Genomic DNA, 17,580 nt, shown 5'->3' on the forward strand with positions numbered 1-17,580 from the left:
AGAGTCTTTTAAGGGATACTTGATTCAAATATGTCTTAAGCAACTGCTTCCTTTGCATTTACAGCGTTCTCGCACTCTTTGCCTTATAAAACTCAACACATTCAATGAAGAGCGGCTGCAAGAGTGAGCTAATCCTTTTGTTCGGCGAACTTTGAAGTTTTTCGCCTTACTGCACAGAAGTGATTTGTTACGTAGCATGCCCTCTCTCACATTTTTTAAGGTTAGGTGTAAAGTTTCCCAAAAAGCACCAAGAGAGTTAACTTCTAAGGGTGAAACCAAATCCCATTCAGTACATTGCCTACTTTTTAAAACTTCCCCCCTGCCCAGAGCTGCATTAGCACAAAAGTTAGTCCCGAAGTTGTACCAAAGAAACATTTCATGCATAGAGTTTGGTTTGGTTACCTGGGTGGGGGAAACAATAGCAGGTGAAACTACTGTGGGAGAATTGGTGCTTCTGTGCCCATTGGCTTCTGGAAGAAGAGGCAGGGGGTCGTGTTTCACGGAAACCACCACCACCGCATCCACAGGCTCCGAGGGGCGGATACAAAGTCTTTTGGGGGAAGAGGGGCCGCAGATTTCCCCCGACCCGAACACCGACTCGTACAGGGCGCGCTTGGGCGCAGCCTCGGATTTCACGTCGGGCCCGACCTGGCTGTCTTTGGGGAGGATGTAAGTGTTCCCCAGCGAGGGCGGCTGGGGGCGGTGGTGGTGGGAGGGATGGGTGGGGGGGTGGTGGGAGTGGTGCCGTGCCGCCCCGTTCAGAGCCTCGGCGTAGCAGCCCTGCGGGGCGGGCGAGCCCAGCTTGGTACCAATGCCCGCGATGCTGTTGAGCGTGGCGATGGAGACGGCGCCGATGCAGTGGTTGGTGTAGGTCTTGGAGAGCTTAGCCGCCTTGGACAGCATCTGCATCCTAGTGCCTAGCAAGTTCTTGCCGATGGCTTTGTTCTCGTACCAGGTCACATCGCCCTCGCTGCAGTGGTCCCGGGGCCGCTGGAAGAACGCCTTACAGAGAGGGTTGCGTTTCGACAGGTACTTGACGAAGCTGGCGTAGGGGCAGAACTCGGTGCCCGTCTCATACATGCGGGGCAAGTTCTCCTCGTCGCTGCTCTCGGCGCGCTTCTTGCTCCACGACGACGAGCGCGACTTGTGGTAGGGCCCGAGGGACTTGAAGTAGACGAACTTGCGACCGTCCTCGTCCATGGCCAGCCCAAAAGAGTCCTCCTCCAACTCACGCTGGTTCTCGCGGCCGCGGGTACAGAAGTACATGCACGTCTCGAACCAGACCTTGTTGAGCAGCCCGAAGGGCGTGTTGGTGCTGAAGACGCTGGAGGTGTACAGCTTGCGCAGGTCGGCGCGCGTGATGGCTTGCTTCTGCACCACCGGTCCGGCGCCCTGCTCCTCGAGCTTGCGGATGACCGCGGCCAGCGTCAGGTTCGCGCTGCGCAGCTCGGGATCCTTGGTGAGGTCGAGCGTGCGGCAGTACGGGGGCTCATTGAGGTAGCGGTTGAGGGAGCTGCGGATGCTGATGAGCGACGACTTGCTGTAGAGCTGGCCGCTCTTGGAGCGGGCCTCGGCATAGAAGGAGCGCAGCACGCGGCACAGCGCCCCCTTGTCCATGGTCTCGAAGTCCGGGCTCTGCGCCTTCTCGCTCAGGTACTCCCGGAAGATGCGCACGGCGTAGCGGGTGGCCAGCCGGGTGTTCTCGCTCAGCCGGGCCCGCTCGGGGCGCTGCAGCACGTCGGGGTCCAGCTCGGCGCCGTCCCCGGGCGGCCCGCCGCGGGCCCGGGGCGCCAGCAGTCGCGGCGGCGCCTCGGGCTCCAGCGCTGCGCTCTGGTCCATATTGATCATATGGACCGGCTCGGGCTCCAGCTCCTCCCCGGCCGAGTCCTCGGGCTCCAGGGGCTCGTCCCAGTCCAGCCCCATCTCCTCCTCTTCCTCCTCCTCCTCGTCCTCCTCCAGCCCCCCACCTCCTTCCTCCTCCTCCTCCTCGTCCCCCGTTATCTGCACCTCCTGGATCTCGTCCTCCTCCTCCTCTTCCTCCTCCTCCTCGCCCGCGCTGCAGTAGTGCGGACGGCCGTGGCGGCGGCCGCGGCCCCCCGCGCCGCGCTCGCCCTCGCCCCGCTCCCCATTGTTCTCGGCGGCGGCGGCGGCGGCGCTGGCGCTGCCGCCCGCGCTGGTGTTACAGTCCCCGCTGCCAGGCATTCTCGCCATATTGCCGTCTCTCTGCCAGTCCTCGGGCAGGGCGCATGCGCTATATTGGACCGCAGCGCTGAGAGCTTTTGTGTTTAATGACCTTCAGCTACCGGGAGGCAAAGCCGGGCTCTTAAAGGAGCCGCGCTCCAATTGTCATTCCCGAGCGCAGCTCCGGAGGGGCAGCGGCGCGCAGGGGATGGAGGGGAGGGGGGAGGGGGGGACAAGTTAGACGGGAGAGATAGGGTAAAGGACGGAGGCTGACCAGACCTTCTTCCTCCCCCACCCGGCTCCCACTTCTAAGAAAACTTTGAAGGAAAAAAAAGGAAAGGGAGGGAGAGCTGTCGGTGGGGGCGAAACACTCCCAACTTACCCTCTGGCGGAGAATTGCGCGGGCCCGGGCAGGAGAGAGGGAGGGCCGGCGGGAGGGCGGGATGGTCTCGTTTCTCTAAGTAATGCCCGAGGAGCAGTGCCCCTTCCACTGCCCCCTCATTGCCCCCCGGAGCCGGGGGGTCGGGGCGGCGGCTGCGCCGGGCGGGCCACGGGTGCTGCCGCGGGAAACCCGTGTCTGGGGCCGCCCGGAGCGGAGCGGAGCAGGCAGGTTAATGAGCAGGGTGGAGGAGGCACGGCGAGGCCCCGCACCCTCTCGGCGCCCGCGGCCAGGGCGCAGCGGGCGAGGCTTGGGAGCGGGATGGGGCTGGCGGCGGCGGCGGCTCCCCCACCTACTTGCTGGCGGCGGGGCGCGGGGGCCTGGGGCCAGCCGCGCGGCTCCCAACTCCCTTTCCGACTCTTGCAAAGGAGCGAAACACGCCCCACGTCAGCCTCATCCCTTTCGACTTTTCCAACAGCCACATTTAAGCTGTCATTAAAGACCTGGGGCGCTCCCCGTAGGTCTGGGGCAAGTCCGCGCCGGTCCAGCCAGCCCCGGGAAGGAGCGAGCGAGAGAAGACTGGGAGGGGCCGGTGGGAGGGGAGACGAGGGAACAGGCGCTCGGGACCCCAGGGGCCCCAGGGGCCCCAGGGGCCCCAGGGACCCTTCCGCACCCGCCCAGGGCGCCGCCCTCCCTGCCCCCGGGCAAAGTGACACAACTCCCTCGGGCGAGGCGCTCCACCAGGCTGGAGCTAAAGTCTCCCTAAGGCCCGTCGGGCAGACGGAAAAAGCGAACTTGGGTCTCGGCCGACCCTGCCACCGCCACAATTCGGCAATTCAGAGCCGGAGCGCACTCTCACTCAAAGTTTGCCAACCGCCATTCGTTCGCCCTCCGGGCTGCGCTGCCTCAGGCGCGCGGGGGCGGGCACCTCGGAAACTGGAAAAGCAGCCAAAGAGCTCGCCGGGTCCCGCTTTCCCATAGGAGACACTGCCCCACTTCCAGCCAAACGCCCGCCCCCGGCGCGCCCAGGCTCCGGGCGCGTCCTTGCGTCGCCGTCTCCCGCTCTCCCGGCCCAGGGGCAGCGTCCCAGAGTCGCCCAGGACCTCGGCTGTTCTCTTAGGAGGCACAGTCCAGGCCACCTTCGGAGCTCGCGCTGCATACTAACTTTCACCTCCTCCCGCAGCCCGTGTGTCCCCTGGTGCGCGGGCCGACTGCGAGTCCCTGGGGTGAGGGGACTCGAGGGAGTCAGGTCCCCAGCAGCGCGGCCCGGTGCCAGGCCGTCCTCCTGGGAGACAGCCTCGCCTGCTCCTCGGGTGCCCTCGAATTTGCCTCCAAGTCCAAATTCTCGGCAGTTAGGCTGTGAGAATCTTGTCAACTGCCTGTTCCCCCCTTCCCTGGCCCTCCTGTCTTGCTCTCAAGGGATACATTTTACGCATCAATTGAAACCCATCCATCAATTTGTTTTTTTTTTTTTTTTTTTTTTTTTTTTTTTTTTAAGAAAGAAAGACCAGGTCTCAGGGCCGCGTGGGCTTCTGAGTGGGAGTTGACGATGTCTTTTTCTGCAGCGAACGCTGCTGGTCATCCGCGTGCCTCCCCGGCCCTGGACGCCACCCGAGCTTTGGGGAAACCGCGCCAGGTGTGAAACAAGTTAGAGCAAGTCCCTGCCTCGCGGGCCGCCTCTGGCTCCTTAGGGAAACACACACACACACACACACACACACACACACCCACACCCCACACTCTCATCCGCCCTGCTCTCCGCGAAGAACCGTCCGGGAATCGTCCCCGAGGTGCGGTCCGAGAGGTGGCCGGCTTTGTTCACAATGCACTGCCCTCCCCACCCGCCCTGGACACGTGCAGAAAGGCGTGTTCGTTTCTCCGAGGCTGCGGTGAGAAGCTAAGTTAGTTGCACACTCGGACCCGCACACAGTGAGCTGGCACACACTAGTCACACACGGCTACTTCCAGAGGGCTGGCCCTTTGTCCTGGGATGCTCCCAGGTTTTCGGGCCGCGGTGCGGAGAACTCAGGTGGGTGCCCGGCAAGTTACCTACCAGGGGCTGGTCCCCCGCGGCCCTTGCCATAAGCGCAGGGACCCGGGGGCCGCACTGGCTCCGGCTGTGCTCGTGGCTTGGCCGGGGACACAGGCCCACGCTCCAGCCTGGGAGCGGAGCCCCCCCCCCCAGGTCTCCCCACCTCTGCGGGCGGCGGGGTCCACCCCCGCTCCCACCAGCTCCCCTCCCTACTGGGCGAGCTGCTTTGAATTGCTCGCAGTTTGCCGGAGGCGGTGTGCTGGGTTGGACGCTCCGGGAAACAAAGCAACCCAAAACAGCTCCCAGTTGACGTCAACTTATTTCCAGAAAAGAAAATAGTTTTGTGCTCCCAGGACAAAATACCCCCCAGGGCAGGTCTCTACTGGCAAAAGTCAGAGGAAAGAAAACCCCAAGCGCAAATAACTTTTTAACGGACTTGGAAAAGCAGCAGTTTGGGGTGCTGCTTGGACAGTTTGCAAACAACGGGCAGGACCCGCGCTTAAATTCGATATGAAAAACGCACCTTGGAAAGTATGCCTTGGCCTGATTACCGGGCAACTGTGGATCTGCTTCGTTGCACCAGCTCCGGAAAGGCTACCAAAATGATTTGCCCGTAGGATACTTCATTAAATACTGGAAAAGAAGACGTCTTTGGGCTACTATCTGTAGGAGTGATGGGAAGAACACCCAGAAAAACAGATATGAACCCTGCTTCCCCTTGACCAAAAAAAAAAAAGAAAGAAAGAAAGAAAAAAAAAGTTGCTTAATTTTTAAAACCCAATAACACAAAATTACAGTGCAGTTCATAAAGTAGTTCAATTCCAAGTTTAATAAATGATCCCTTAAAAACATCCTGTGGTTCCATACAACTCAATTCCAAAATGAAAGAATCAAAAAAGCTTTCTTCTTATTATTTCTGTAGAGGCAGTATTGGTTGTCGTTCTGCCTATCAGCCAGCATTCGATTCCTCTACTTGACCTCTGCATATCATGAAGTCCATTGACTACCACCTTGACAATTGAAGCTGCCGGTCACCCCTTTGAAAGGATGCTTTATTTCTTGTGCAGGATACGTGACTTCTTTATAATCCCAGCACTATAGGGAACATTTATTGCAATTATTTAACTGTCAGAACTCTTTAAACTATGGTATGATGTTTACGACTTTTAACAAGATTCTCCATCTTTTGCTGGTGGGGTTGGGGAGGTCTCCTTGTATATTTGTGCTTCTCCACTTCTCAGAATACTTGAAAATAGTGAAACGGTTATTTCGGGATGAAAAACTCCAAATGTTTCCCCCTTGATTCATAACCCAACTACTTCCATTTCAGGCTAACATTTTATGAAAGGTTATACTATACAGAATCATATTCAGCTCTTCCTCCTTTTTGCTTCCAGTCTTCTGAGTATCATCCCTGTTAATATACTGGATATAGTTGCTTTTTATCTGCCTGTTTCCTCTCTACTAAAGCAACACACACCCTTGTAGTTTCAGTCTGGTGCCTGGGGACATGGTGAGCACTTGTCATTTATATTGAATGAAGAGAATCTGTGTTTGGTTAAATCTTACATTTTGCAGGGAAGTTTTTGTGAAAAATTAAAAATAACATGAATCTGAAGTTCTATATTAAAAACCAGAACAAATAGTAACTACAAGGCAACATTATTGTTTGCAAGTTAAAATGAATTGAATGGCTGCTTTGGATGAATGTTCCCTTATCATTAATTCTCTCTCCAGTGGAACATGCTTTAGAAAGTTATTGCAGAAGTAGAATGAGGGACCCTTTTCTCTCAGCAGAGTTAATGTTGCCTGTTCTGAAGGCAGATCTGGGGAATGGAAGTGTCTCTATTAAGAGAGGTGGGCTGGGGAGGATTTAAATTGTTAAATTTGAGGAATTTTGTGTGCTCTTGAGAGCAGAGGCCAGAAAAAGCATTTAGTTCATCATTTTAAAGACACAAATTAAAAGAGAACGCCATACTCTCTTGATGTAATTACTAAAAGATTCATAAAGGGCTTTCAAGGCTAAATATGAATTCAAATTGAAACTATTTTGGTATATCTTGGTTTTAGAGGTTTTTTGTTTTGTTTTGTTTTGTTTCTTTCGAGACAGGGTCTTATTCTTTTCACCCAGGCTGGAGTGCAGTGGCGTGATTATGGCTTACTGCAGCCTCAACCTCCTGGGCTCAAGTGATCCTGCCATCTCATCTTCCCAAGTAGCTGGGACTACAGGCCTGCTCCACCAAGCCTTCCTAATTTTTGTATTTTTTGTAGAGATAAGTTTCCCCATGTTGCCCATGTTGATCTTGAGCTCCTGGGCTCAAGTGAGCCACCACTCCTGTCTCAGAGTTTAGCTATTAATTCTGTTGAATTCAATTGAGGATCATCTTGAGTAATGTTTTTTGAACTCAGATGAAGATCGAACCCATGTAATCTAAGTTGACAAAGTGCAAGAAAAGAAAAATAGCTCCACAGGAGTAGAAACTATGTCTTATTTATTTCTGTATTTCCAGTTCATTTCCTATTCAGTTTCTTGGTATATTTTAGCAGAGTGACTGGCACACAGTAGATACTCAATAAATATACACACATTTATGTGTGGGGAGAAAGCTAACTTCAACAAAACGTTGTATAGCAGAGTGGTGAAAAACTCTCTCTGAAGCCAGCCTACCTGGGTGTGAATCCTAGTTTGCCTTACTAACCACCCTTTTCTATGGCTCAGTTCTCTCATTATATTACCTGGGTGATAATGATAACAGTCCCTACCCCTCAGGATTGTTTTGAGAATGAAATAAGTTGATATGCACAAAACACTTAACACATTCATACACATGCAACCATTACTTCTTATTTATTAAGGCCCTATTGTTTCCCAAGCTTGATAGCAAACAAGAAAACTAAGGCCAGAGAGGAGAAAAAAAAAAAAGTGAAGACATTTTCCCAAGGTCTCCCAGATCTGACTAGGGCAGGCAAATCTGGTTCCATAGGCCGTGCTTGAACCACTTGACCATATTCAGCCTCTAGGAACCAAAGAGTGAAGAGAGGAAGAGAGAGAGAGAAAAAAAAAAAAAAAAAAGAAAGAAAGAAAGAAAAGAAAGGAAGGAAAGAATGAAAGAAATAAAGAGGAAGGAAAGAAAAAGTGTTCAATAATTCAGAAAGAAAGGAAAATAAGGAAGGAAGGAAAGAAAGAAAAAAAAACAAAATTCAAGGGAAGAATTCAGAAAGAAAGAAAAAGCAAGAAAGAAGGAAGGAAAAAGAAAGAAAAAGAAAAAATCTTCAAGGGAACAATTCAGAAAGAAATAAAAGAAAAAAGAAAAGAAAAGAAAGAAAGAGAAGAAAGAGAAAGGAAGGAAGGAAGGAAGGAAGAAAAAAGAAAGAAAGAAAGAAAGAAAGAAGAGAAAAAAGAATCTTCAAGGGAAAAATTCCCTACCATTAAAATACCCCTGTGTATAATTGGATTTGGGAAACTTGGAAAGGCAGAATAGTACTTTGCCAATGTCTTGGACTGTGACACAGCGTATAAATGGACTGAGAAACAGTGTCATCTTTGTCACTTGGCCACCTAAACACTGGTACAATTTTTCTTGGCTATTGGAAGTAGGGGCCCATCTGTGTCTTAGAAGACATGGCAGTGAAGAATTCAGAGACAAAAAGAATGCCCAGAGATTCAACCAGACTAGAAAGAGGCGCTTTCTGTTGAAATCCTGGGCTATTGTGAATCTCCTGGGGCAAAGAGGGTATTCCTACTTTTTTCTTCAATGCTTTGTCAAAAAACAGGTCAGAGTAAACTTAATGCAGTAATTGACAGAATATTTAGTTCCTAATTGCTACCTGGTAACTACAATTCTAGGTCTTTCCGCCTAATAATCACCTACTTGTTTCCTAGGCTATTTGTGAAACAAATAATGTGCAAGAGATATGTAGTTTTCCGTAAGTAAATTGGGTTTTTGTCGAGCGTAAAAGTGTACCATCTTTCATCGTTATAATATTCTGATCATGAAACTTCACTTGGTTAATAAAGAAGTCAAATGTAAAGGTTGTCAAAGTTAAAAGAAACCTAAAATTCAGAATGATTGTCATTTCTTTATCTTCTAGTTGTATGTCTGTAAAAGGTATGTGGGATTAAAGTGGACATTAGTCCTGTTATTAAATAAAATTTTATTTCAATGTCATTGGAATACTAATTATGGTGGAAAGGAGATAAAAGTATGTGATAATATGTCATGTAACAAATATGTATTTTTTAAATAATGGTAGAACTACTTACAATGGTCTCACAATCTAAAATATTCCTGAAACGATTTGCTGTGATTTCAAATACAGTGGTCTGTTAATTTAGTAAAAGCAAAACAAATAAAAACTTAAACACTTTCTACCCAAATGTTGGTATGAAAATGTTATCCTTATCTTCTTTTAACTGTCAATATCAATTAAAATATCCTTTTACAGGAGAATCGCTTGAACCTGGGAGGCGAAGTTTGCAGTGAGCGATTGCGCCACTGCACTCCAGCCTGGGCAACAAGAGTGAAACTCCATCTCAAAAATAAAAATAAAATAGCCTTTTAAGAATGCAATTACTAGGCAACCTCTTCAAAAGCCATGAAAATGTTCATATTCTTTGACCCACAAATTGATTCTAGAAGTTCATCCTCTTAGGAAATATCCTGTTCTACTTGTATTTTGGTAAAGTTTGGTTTATTGCATCCAGGCCACCTGGACAAATGAATTTTTTGGTATATGTCACAAACTATGCTGTAGAACTACATTTTATAATGTCTTAGAGACCTATCTTTGTTCACAGAAGTTTAGAGAATAAGTATTTGTGGAATGGAGAAGAAAGAAGTTCAATTAGGGTAAAATCATGTCTTATCAATGTTCTATAGCAATGTCAGTTACCATTGAATGAGTAACGATAATGATAGTGAAAATAAACGATATGTACTCAAAGGGTAAAACGAGATAAATTTTAAAGCTCGTATTTCAATATCTTCATGACATTGAGAAAGTTTAAGGACCAGATTTTTAAGCTCTAGATATCAGAAATTGGTATCTGGGTGTATTGGGGCAATTCACAGGATGTGCGGAGGAGTGGGTATGTACCTGCCCCGTGGCTGTGTTTCTAAATGAACTAAAAAGAAAAGAAAAAAAAAATCCCCTTTTAAATACCCAGAAGCACTAACCCACATTTTGAACTAATTGACTTACTTTTTCTTAGGAAAGCTTAATTTAACTGATAGGGGCACATGGGTTTATCTGAATATTTAAAGAAGCCCTGGGATGGGTTTGTTCTATTTCTTTAATTTGATGCTAGAGATCCAGGCTTTGCACCTGATGGAAGGAGACTGCCTTGGAGAGGGGCAGAGAAGCAGCAAACATTGTGACCTGGTCCCTCTCTTCTGTGACCTAAGTTTGCAGAGCCAGGGCATGATTGCTCCCAGGGGAAGCCTCACCATTCTTCATGTTTAGTCTTCCTACAGCCTGTCCCTGGATTAGGATACCCAGGGGGTCACGTGGTGTCATTATTCCCAATAAAAACAAACTCCCCTGACATGGATTGCATCTGTTGTATTACAGTCTTTTCTCGTTATAGCTCATTGCCTTAAACTAATAAACACAAAACAAAAATGTGGTTTATCATTCTTTTCTGATTATAAAAGCAGTAAGTGTTCATTGGCAAAGATTTGGGAAGTACAGAAATCTGGAAACATATATGTGTCATATTTCTTTCTTGCTAACGTTTAGTGAATGCTTGCTGTGGGCCTGGGTTTTTACATTAACACTCTCGATTTCTTCTTATGAGTATATGTGAGGGTTGTTTCTATTCCTATTTCACATGTGTAGAAACACAGAGAGCTTCAATAACTTGCCCAACCTCACAGAGTTAGTGAGGCCAGACTCTAGGGCACGCACACTTTCTGAACAACTCACCAGACCATGACCTTTGAGTTCTATTTCCACTGCCAGAGACAACCACCCAAATTTTACATTTGGGTGTTATTTCCATGATTTCAATCACATGCCATTTACCGTTAAGTATTTGAAAATCTGTAATTCAAACTACATAATCAGTGGATTTTTGGCAAACTCTGCCAAGCACCTGCTAAGAGACAGGAAGGAAAGAAGGCTCTCTCCAGGAGCTCCCTGACTCCAGGGAGGGGCAAATTTTCAATAAGCCCAAAATGGTCAATAGTGTTTCTTCTGTCAATAGCATTTCTCCTGTCTTTCTCATGGTTATCTTAGTGCAATCTGCCATAGAAAACACATAAACTTATTCTCTATCCACCTCTGAGAAGTTAGTTGAACTGTCAGAGTTTGAGGATGAATTCCTCAAGCTTTTCTTGCTATTTATATGGTGTTACTTACAGAATACAGCTTTTAAGTGGATGGTCACTGAAATGCCCAGGAAAGTGTTTGCTGTGGCTACTGTTCCCAGTTCGGTGACACTTTGGATATTGTAAGTGCGTTTTAGACCTCAGTACCATGCTTTAGTGGTCAACATGCTTTCTAAATTCACTATTAACTTTGCTTTCCTAGAATTGCTAGTTTTTAGATTTACAGCCTGAGATATATTAACTTTAGAGTACATCAGAATTAGCTGAATTACCTGGAGAACTTGCTTAAAATATGCAGATTCATGGGTGCCAACTCCAGAGATTCTGATTTAGTAGCTCTTGAGTGTGGCCCAGGAATGTATATTTTTAACACACAGCTCAAACAATTCTAATACTGATGTGACCACACTTTGAGAAACACTGCCTCAAAGCTCATATATTAAGCAATAAAATAATTTCCTCTCTAGCAATCATTCTGGGGCGGTGAATTCACTTGAAAATTGAATGCAAGTTGTGAAACCTCTTCAGAAGATGCACACACACACACACACACACACACACACACCAATTTTGCCTACCATTTCAGCAGGGATTGGAGTCAAGCCTGCTTTCTTGAAGCTCTGCAGCTACCTGGTCTCCAATACCACTTTAATACATATCCTCCCCTGGCCAAAACATCATCGTGGCTCCTTTCTTACTTTAGTTTCAAGTCCAAACTCCCCACAGTCTTGCCACAGTCTAATTTCCTGACATTGTCTGTTTCATCTCCCTGATATGAGTCCAGCTCTCTGTTGGGGAAGACTCCAGAGAGTTCTGGAGAGCTCAGACACCGGGAGGACATTTGGCTGGGAGTCCCCAGGACAGTGATCATGGAACCTGCGTGTGTTTCCAAATCACCCAGAAGGCTTGCTGAAGCAGGGTGCCTACATTTCTCAAAAGAAGACGTACAAATGGCAAACAGGCACATGAAAATGTGCTCAACATCATTGATCATCAGAGAAATGCAAATCAAAACTACAATGAGATATCATCTCACCCCAGTTAAAATGGCTTACATCCAAAAGACAGGCAATAACAAATGCTGGCGAGGATATGGAGAAGAGGGAACGCTTGTACGCTGTTGGTGGGAATGTAAATTAGTACAACCACTATGGAGAATAGTTTGGAGGTTCCTCAAAAAACTAAAAATAGAGCTTCCATACAATCCAGCAATCCCACTGCTGGGTGTATACCAAAAAGATAGGAAATCAGTATATAGATGAGATATCTGTACTTCCATGTTTGTTGCAGCATTCAACATTGGCTATACCTCAGAATCACCAGGGGAGCTTTTATAAATTTAAACACTGAAGAATAATGTAAGATAAATATTAGCCCTTGCCACCTTCCCCCAACCAAAAAAAAAAAGGAAATGTGCCAAATTTTGTTTAAGTATTGAACATAGGATACATGGGTGTTCATTCTCTCTACTTTTGTCTATGACAAACATTCTCACAACAAAAAAATATGTATCAATGCCAGATCCCACCCCAGATTTGTTCAAATAAAAGCTCCTCCAGCCACGTGTGAGCCCCCCAAAAGCCCCTTGTACACTCTGGTTTTCTGTTATTAAATTCTTTTTAATCCTTTTTCAGGCCTCTCCTAGACTGCAGTGGTTCTTGTGATTGGCTGCATGTTAATATCACCCGGAGAACTTGCAAAAAATACTGATACCCAGATCCTTTTCCAAAAGAACCAGATCGAATAGGTCTGGGAAGTGGCCTGGGCATGAGGACTTTTCAAAGTCCTGCAGGTGATTCTAATGTGCAACTAAGATTGGGACCCGCTGCCCTTAGACTGACACCACTCACACATGTCTATTCAGGGTCCTCAATATCAGGTCTGGCAGGGGGTGGGGAAGGGTGTGTTCTGGGGTATGTTTAGGTTGTCTGTGAACCTGCAGAAATTGTATGCAAAATGTTCTGCATATGTACATCTGTATATTTTTCTAGAATTAAAATCCATAGCTTTCCACATCTTAAAGGAGTCTGTGATGCAAAATAGTTCAAGAAACATCCACGTGGGCGTAGAGCAATAAGCATATGCATCCTCTGTCATTGCTAGAAGGGTAAATGGTACAGTCTTTTTAGAGGACAGCAGAAAAATGCACATCCCTTTCAACGCAGTAATTCATTTCTAGAAATGGGCTGCACACAAAGATATATGTACAAGGGTGCTCTTGAAGCATTGTTTGTAATAAAGAATCATTGGATACAATCTAACTTCAGAGGCAGATGATGAATAAATAAATTATGTGTCATCTATTCAACAGAACACTATCTATAGATATAAAGAATAATGTAGGTTTGTAAGTGCTGAGTGCAATGGTCTCCAAGACATTTTATTAAGCAAGATAAAAACATTAGTGAAAAGTATAAGCCAATTTGCTGAAAAAAAACCCTCTGACCTAAAATGATCCATACATATTTTACAAATGTAACTGCAGTGGAGTAAAAAGAAAACATGTAAAATAATTTACGGTGGTGACTTTGGCAGAAGAGAGTGGCACTGAGGGACTTTAACTTCTTATACTCCATACTTTGGTATTGTTTGAATTTTGCAACATGAGTATGTGTCCCTATATTGCTTATTTAATAGGAATTGGGTCCATGTGCTGTCATTTCTGAACTCTGTCTCCATGGCCTTTGTTGCTCTGTTGAGTGGCCCATGTCTCCAGGTGCCTATTGTAGATATATGTCCTGGGTCTCTCTGCTTGCATGTCAAGCAGGTCCTCCAAACCCAATAAGTCTAAAACCAACACAATGATCTTCTTACCACCCCAACCCTCTGTTCTAGGTGTTTCTATTATAGTGCCTGCCACACCTCAGACCTTTCTAAGGATGCTGCCTTGCTCACAACCACTGATCAAGGGACAGATTTGTCAAGTGGTCTATCACATGACCAGCAATTATAATGAATGTGCCCAAGGATGGGTCCCTGGGCAGCCAATCCCTGGGCTAACTAGAAGGCTGGATTGAAACTCCTGAGCCAAGCAGTCTCTCTTTCTCTAGGAATCAGGGTCAGAGTAGTCAGTAGTTAGAAGAAAGGGGGCAGGGCCATGGAATCAGCCCAGTCCCATGCTGGCATGAGCACCTGCTGAGGGCCTGGGCTGCTCTGTATCCAGACCCACAGTCTAGTCAGTCTCCAAGGAGTCTCACTCTCCTAGAGTGCTGATGTTGGGTTTGAATGAGGTTCCACTTCCCTTTTAGTCTCACTATATCCCTACAGGTAATCAGCCCTGTCTTAAATTTCTCTTGCTTACAACCAAGAAATCCTAACTATGCTTTCGCCTTCTGCCCAGGTGCAACTCCCAAATCTCAGACTCAGGGAAAGTCACCACAATTCACCCTGTATCCATAACTCAAAGCTGGACAATATCCCATCCTCCTTCTCAGACTCCACTTCCACTGAAGCACCAAGCCCTGCCAATTGTATCTCAAGATTTGTTTGTTTGTTTTTGAGATAGGGCTACACAGGCTGGACTCCAGTGGTGCCATCTCAGCTCACTGCAGCCTTGACCTCCCAGGCTCAAGCGACTTTCCCACCTCAGTCTCCTAAGCAGCTGGAACTACAGGCACACACCACGCTCAGCTAATTTTTATTTTCTGTGTGTGAAGACTGGTGGGGTGGGGGGGTGGGGTGGTCCCCTTCAGTTGCCTGGGCTGGTTTTGAACTCCTGGGCTTAAGTGATACTCCCACCTCAGCCTCCCAAGGTGTTGGGATTACAGGCATGCACCATTGCACCTGGCCTCAAGAATTGTTTTTAAATCCATCTATTATGTCTTCATCCAAAGGTTAATAGTCTTTTCCTTTCTATTAATCGGCTTGGGGTGCCATTAACAAAATACCATAGACTGGGTGGCTTAAACAACAAAAATTAATTTTCTCACAGTTCTGGAGGCTGGAAGTCCAAGATTAAGGTGTCAGCAGGGTTGGTTTCTGGTGAGACCTCTTTTCCTGGTTGTAGATGACCACTTCTCTGTGTGAGAGCCTGGAGAGAGAGGGATCTCTGGTATCTCTCTCTTCTTATGAACACATCAGTTCTACCAGATTAGGGCCCACCCTTATGCCCTTGTTTAACCTTAATTACCTCTTTAACAACTCTATCTCCAAATAGAGTCACACTGCAGGGTTAGAGCTTCAGCATATGAATTTGGGAGGAACATGGTTCAGTCTGCAACATCATCCAAATCTGCTCCTCCTGCTTTATTTCCCATCTCTGCAACACACCCAAGCTAGGAACTCTGCAGTCCCCTTCCCTGCTTCCTCTCCTTTATGTCAAATCCATCCCATTCAGCTTGTGCTCTCCAGTTCCAATGGCATCACACTAATTCAGGCCACTTCTGCTCTTCAGTGATGCAGCAAACAAAGTAGAAGGTGAAACTGGAGGCCGCACCACCCACAGGAGAGTGGGCAGCCTGCAAACATGTCCAGGCTGAATTTAGTCTCTGATCCCTGGTCCTTTGTATCCTTTAACTTAGACTATTGGTGTAAGTTTGTCTTCCCTGAAAACCAACAAACCAAACTATAATGTACTCCCTGCCTACTCCTTGATGGGGGTCCACCATTCTCCAAAACCAGCCTCACCCTCCAGCTACCAGGAAGTAATTGCTCTTCCTTGAAATCACTTGTCTCTCATCCTACCTTGGCTCTTATGCCCTTGGCCATACTCTTCATCTCCTGGCTCAACAACCCAACTCCCAGAGATCTTTTTGGAATGGTTTCACATGTTACCTTCTCTTGGAAGCATTCCCTGACTTCAGCAGGCCTGGGCTTCCCTCTCTCTATAGCAAGAGAGTGTAGTATAGTGGTAAGTGCATGGGCTCTGGCACCAAACAACTTGGATTCTGGCACTGCCACTTATGTGTTGCGTGATCTTGGGCAAAATCCTTCACCGTTTTGTTTGTAGAATAGGGGATTGTTTTGATGACTAAATGAGTTAATATGGATAAAGAGCTTAGAAGAGTGCCTGGCATACTGTTAAGTGCTCATCCATATTAGCAATGATCATGATCTTGCCTTGGTAGTGCCAACCACTGAACTGTGAGTCTTCCAGTCTTAGCTCAAGTCCTCTGAGGCACCTTCTCTCACTCCGTATGGCAGATTTCTCCTTTGGTTCCCCAGCACTTTGGACAGACCCATGTTTTAGCAGTTGCATGTATTGTAATTGCTATTTTTCTTCTTAACCAGACTCCTTAGGCTTCATTCAAAAAAGGGCCTTTTTTTTTTTTTTTGTATTCACATTGCCTAGCATAGTTACTGGCACATATTCAACAGATGTTTCTTGCATGTATTGTAATTGTGAATTTATATGCCTGTATCACCCATTCGACTATGAACTCCTTGTATCCATTCATTTTTTGCACAAGGAGAAGGACTGGGGTGCTAACTCAGACTGAGCATGGACTTGGAGCCAGACAGCCTCACTGATATCAGGCAGTGCTACTTTCTGGCTGTGTAACCTTGAGGAAGTCACTTTTCCAGTCTCATTCTGATTAACTCAATACACAGCCCCAGCCTGGGCTCTAGCTGCACTGCAGTGTGCCTTATATCTGAACCATCTATTCCCACCATGTCACAGGCCTTTCTCCAAACAGCTCCCCTCTGCCTAGGATGCCTTTTCCTCTTACACACTTGATATGTTCCTAGTTATCTGTTAGGACCCAACTCACACATGTCTTTGAGGCTTTTAGAAAGCCATCTCTGATCTTTGTCCTATGGTAATACTTCTATATTATTTTATTATAATAATATCTTCCCAGCAAGGCTTCTCTCTCTCTCTCTCTCTCTCTCTCTCTCTGTGTGTGTGTGTGTGTGTGTGTGTGTGTAACAGTAGTTTCAGGCTGGGCACAGTGGCTCATGCCTGTAATCCCAGCACTTTGGGAGGCTGAGGCAAGTGGATCACCTGAGGTCAGGAGTTCAAGACCAGCCCAATCGACATAGTGAAACCCCATCTCCACTAAAAATACAAAATTATTCAGGCATGGTGGTGCACGCCTATAATTCCAGCTATTTGGGAGGCTGAGGCAGGAGAATCGCTTGAACCTGGGAGGTGGAGGTTGCAGTGAGCTGAGATCGTGCCATTGCACTCCAGCCTGGGCAACAAGAGCGAAACTCCATCTCAAGGAAAAAAAAAAAAGAACAGTTTCAAAGGGTCATAAATACAGCCTGCAATATGTATTCAAAACCAGGCAAAAGGAAACACCACAAAGCATCAAAAGGAAAGAGATACTTGTGACTAAATCTTAGGCTAAAAATGATAATGTTAGTCTTCTAACATAATGTTTAGTCTTCTAAAAAGTTAGATCAACTTTTCTTTAAAGAGTAGCTATTATGGATAAGATGAGAGAAAAGGAGGTGAAGAATTCATTAATATTGGAAAGATCCTTTGAAGGTGAAGACTGCAGGGTGAGAGTACTAAGGTGTCAGATTACTGTGTAATTAGGGACCAGTTCTGTTCCAGATCATCTCTATCTCTGGCAGAGTCTCACTTTATTTTTGCAAACAATTGAATTCTTTCATTCGTAACCTTTCCCTTTATATGGATGTGGTTCTGAGGGGATTCATCAAAGAGCCTGGAGATCATCAGCTGAATCAGGTTGTCTTTACATACCATGTTA

At 46.9% G+C, this 17,580-nt stretch overlaps 1 protein-coding gene across 2 annotated transcripts in view; it reads right to left on the bottom strand.

The window, feature by feature from the left end:
* The window catches only part of KCTD1 (potassium channel tetramerization domain containing 1), a 96,753-nt gene extending 93,485 nt beyond the window's left edge, over window positions 1-3,268 (bottom strand). The window contains exon 1 of one of the 2 annotated variants that reach the window (XM_025365656.1): window positions 2,564-3,268. Coding sequence is in view for 1 of the 2 variants with exons in the window: in XM_025365655.1 (XP_025221440.1) it covers window positions 403-2,211 (1,809 nt within the window). In the remaining variant the exon portion in view is untranslated. Of the gene's footprint in view, window positions 1-402; window positions 2,228-2,563 lie in introns of those variants that run through there. The other variant, XM_025365655.1, reaches the window with a different exon arrangement.
* Between the last annotated feature and the right edge of the window lie 14,312 nt (window positions 3,269-17,580).

The sequence above is a fragment of the Theropithecus gelada genome, chromosome 18 (assembly GCF_003255815.1).
Source record: "Theropithecus gelada isolate Dixy chromosome 18, Tgel_1.0, whole genome shotgun sequence".
NCBI classification, from domain to species: domain Eukaryota; kingdom Metazoa; phylum Chordata; class Mammalia; order Primates; family Cercopithecidae; genus Theropithecus; species Theropithecus gelada.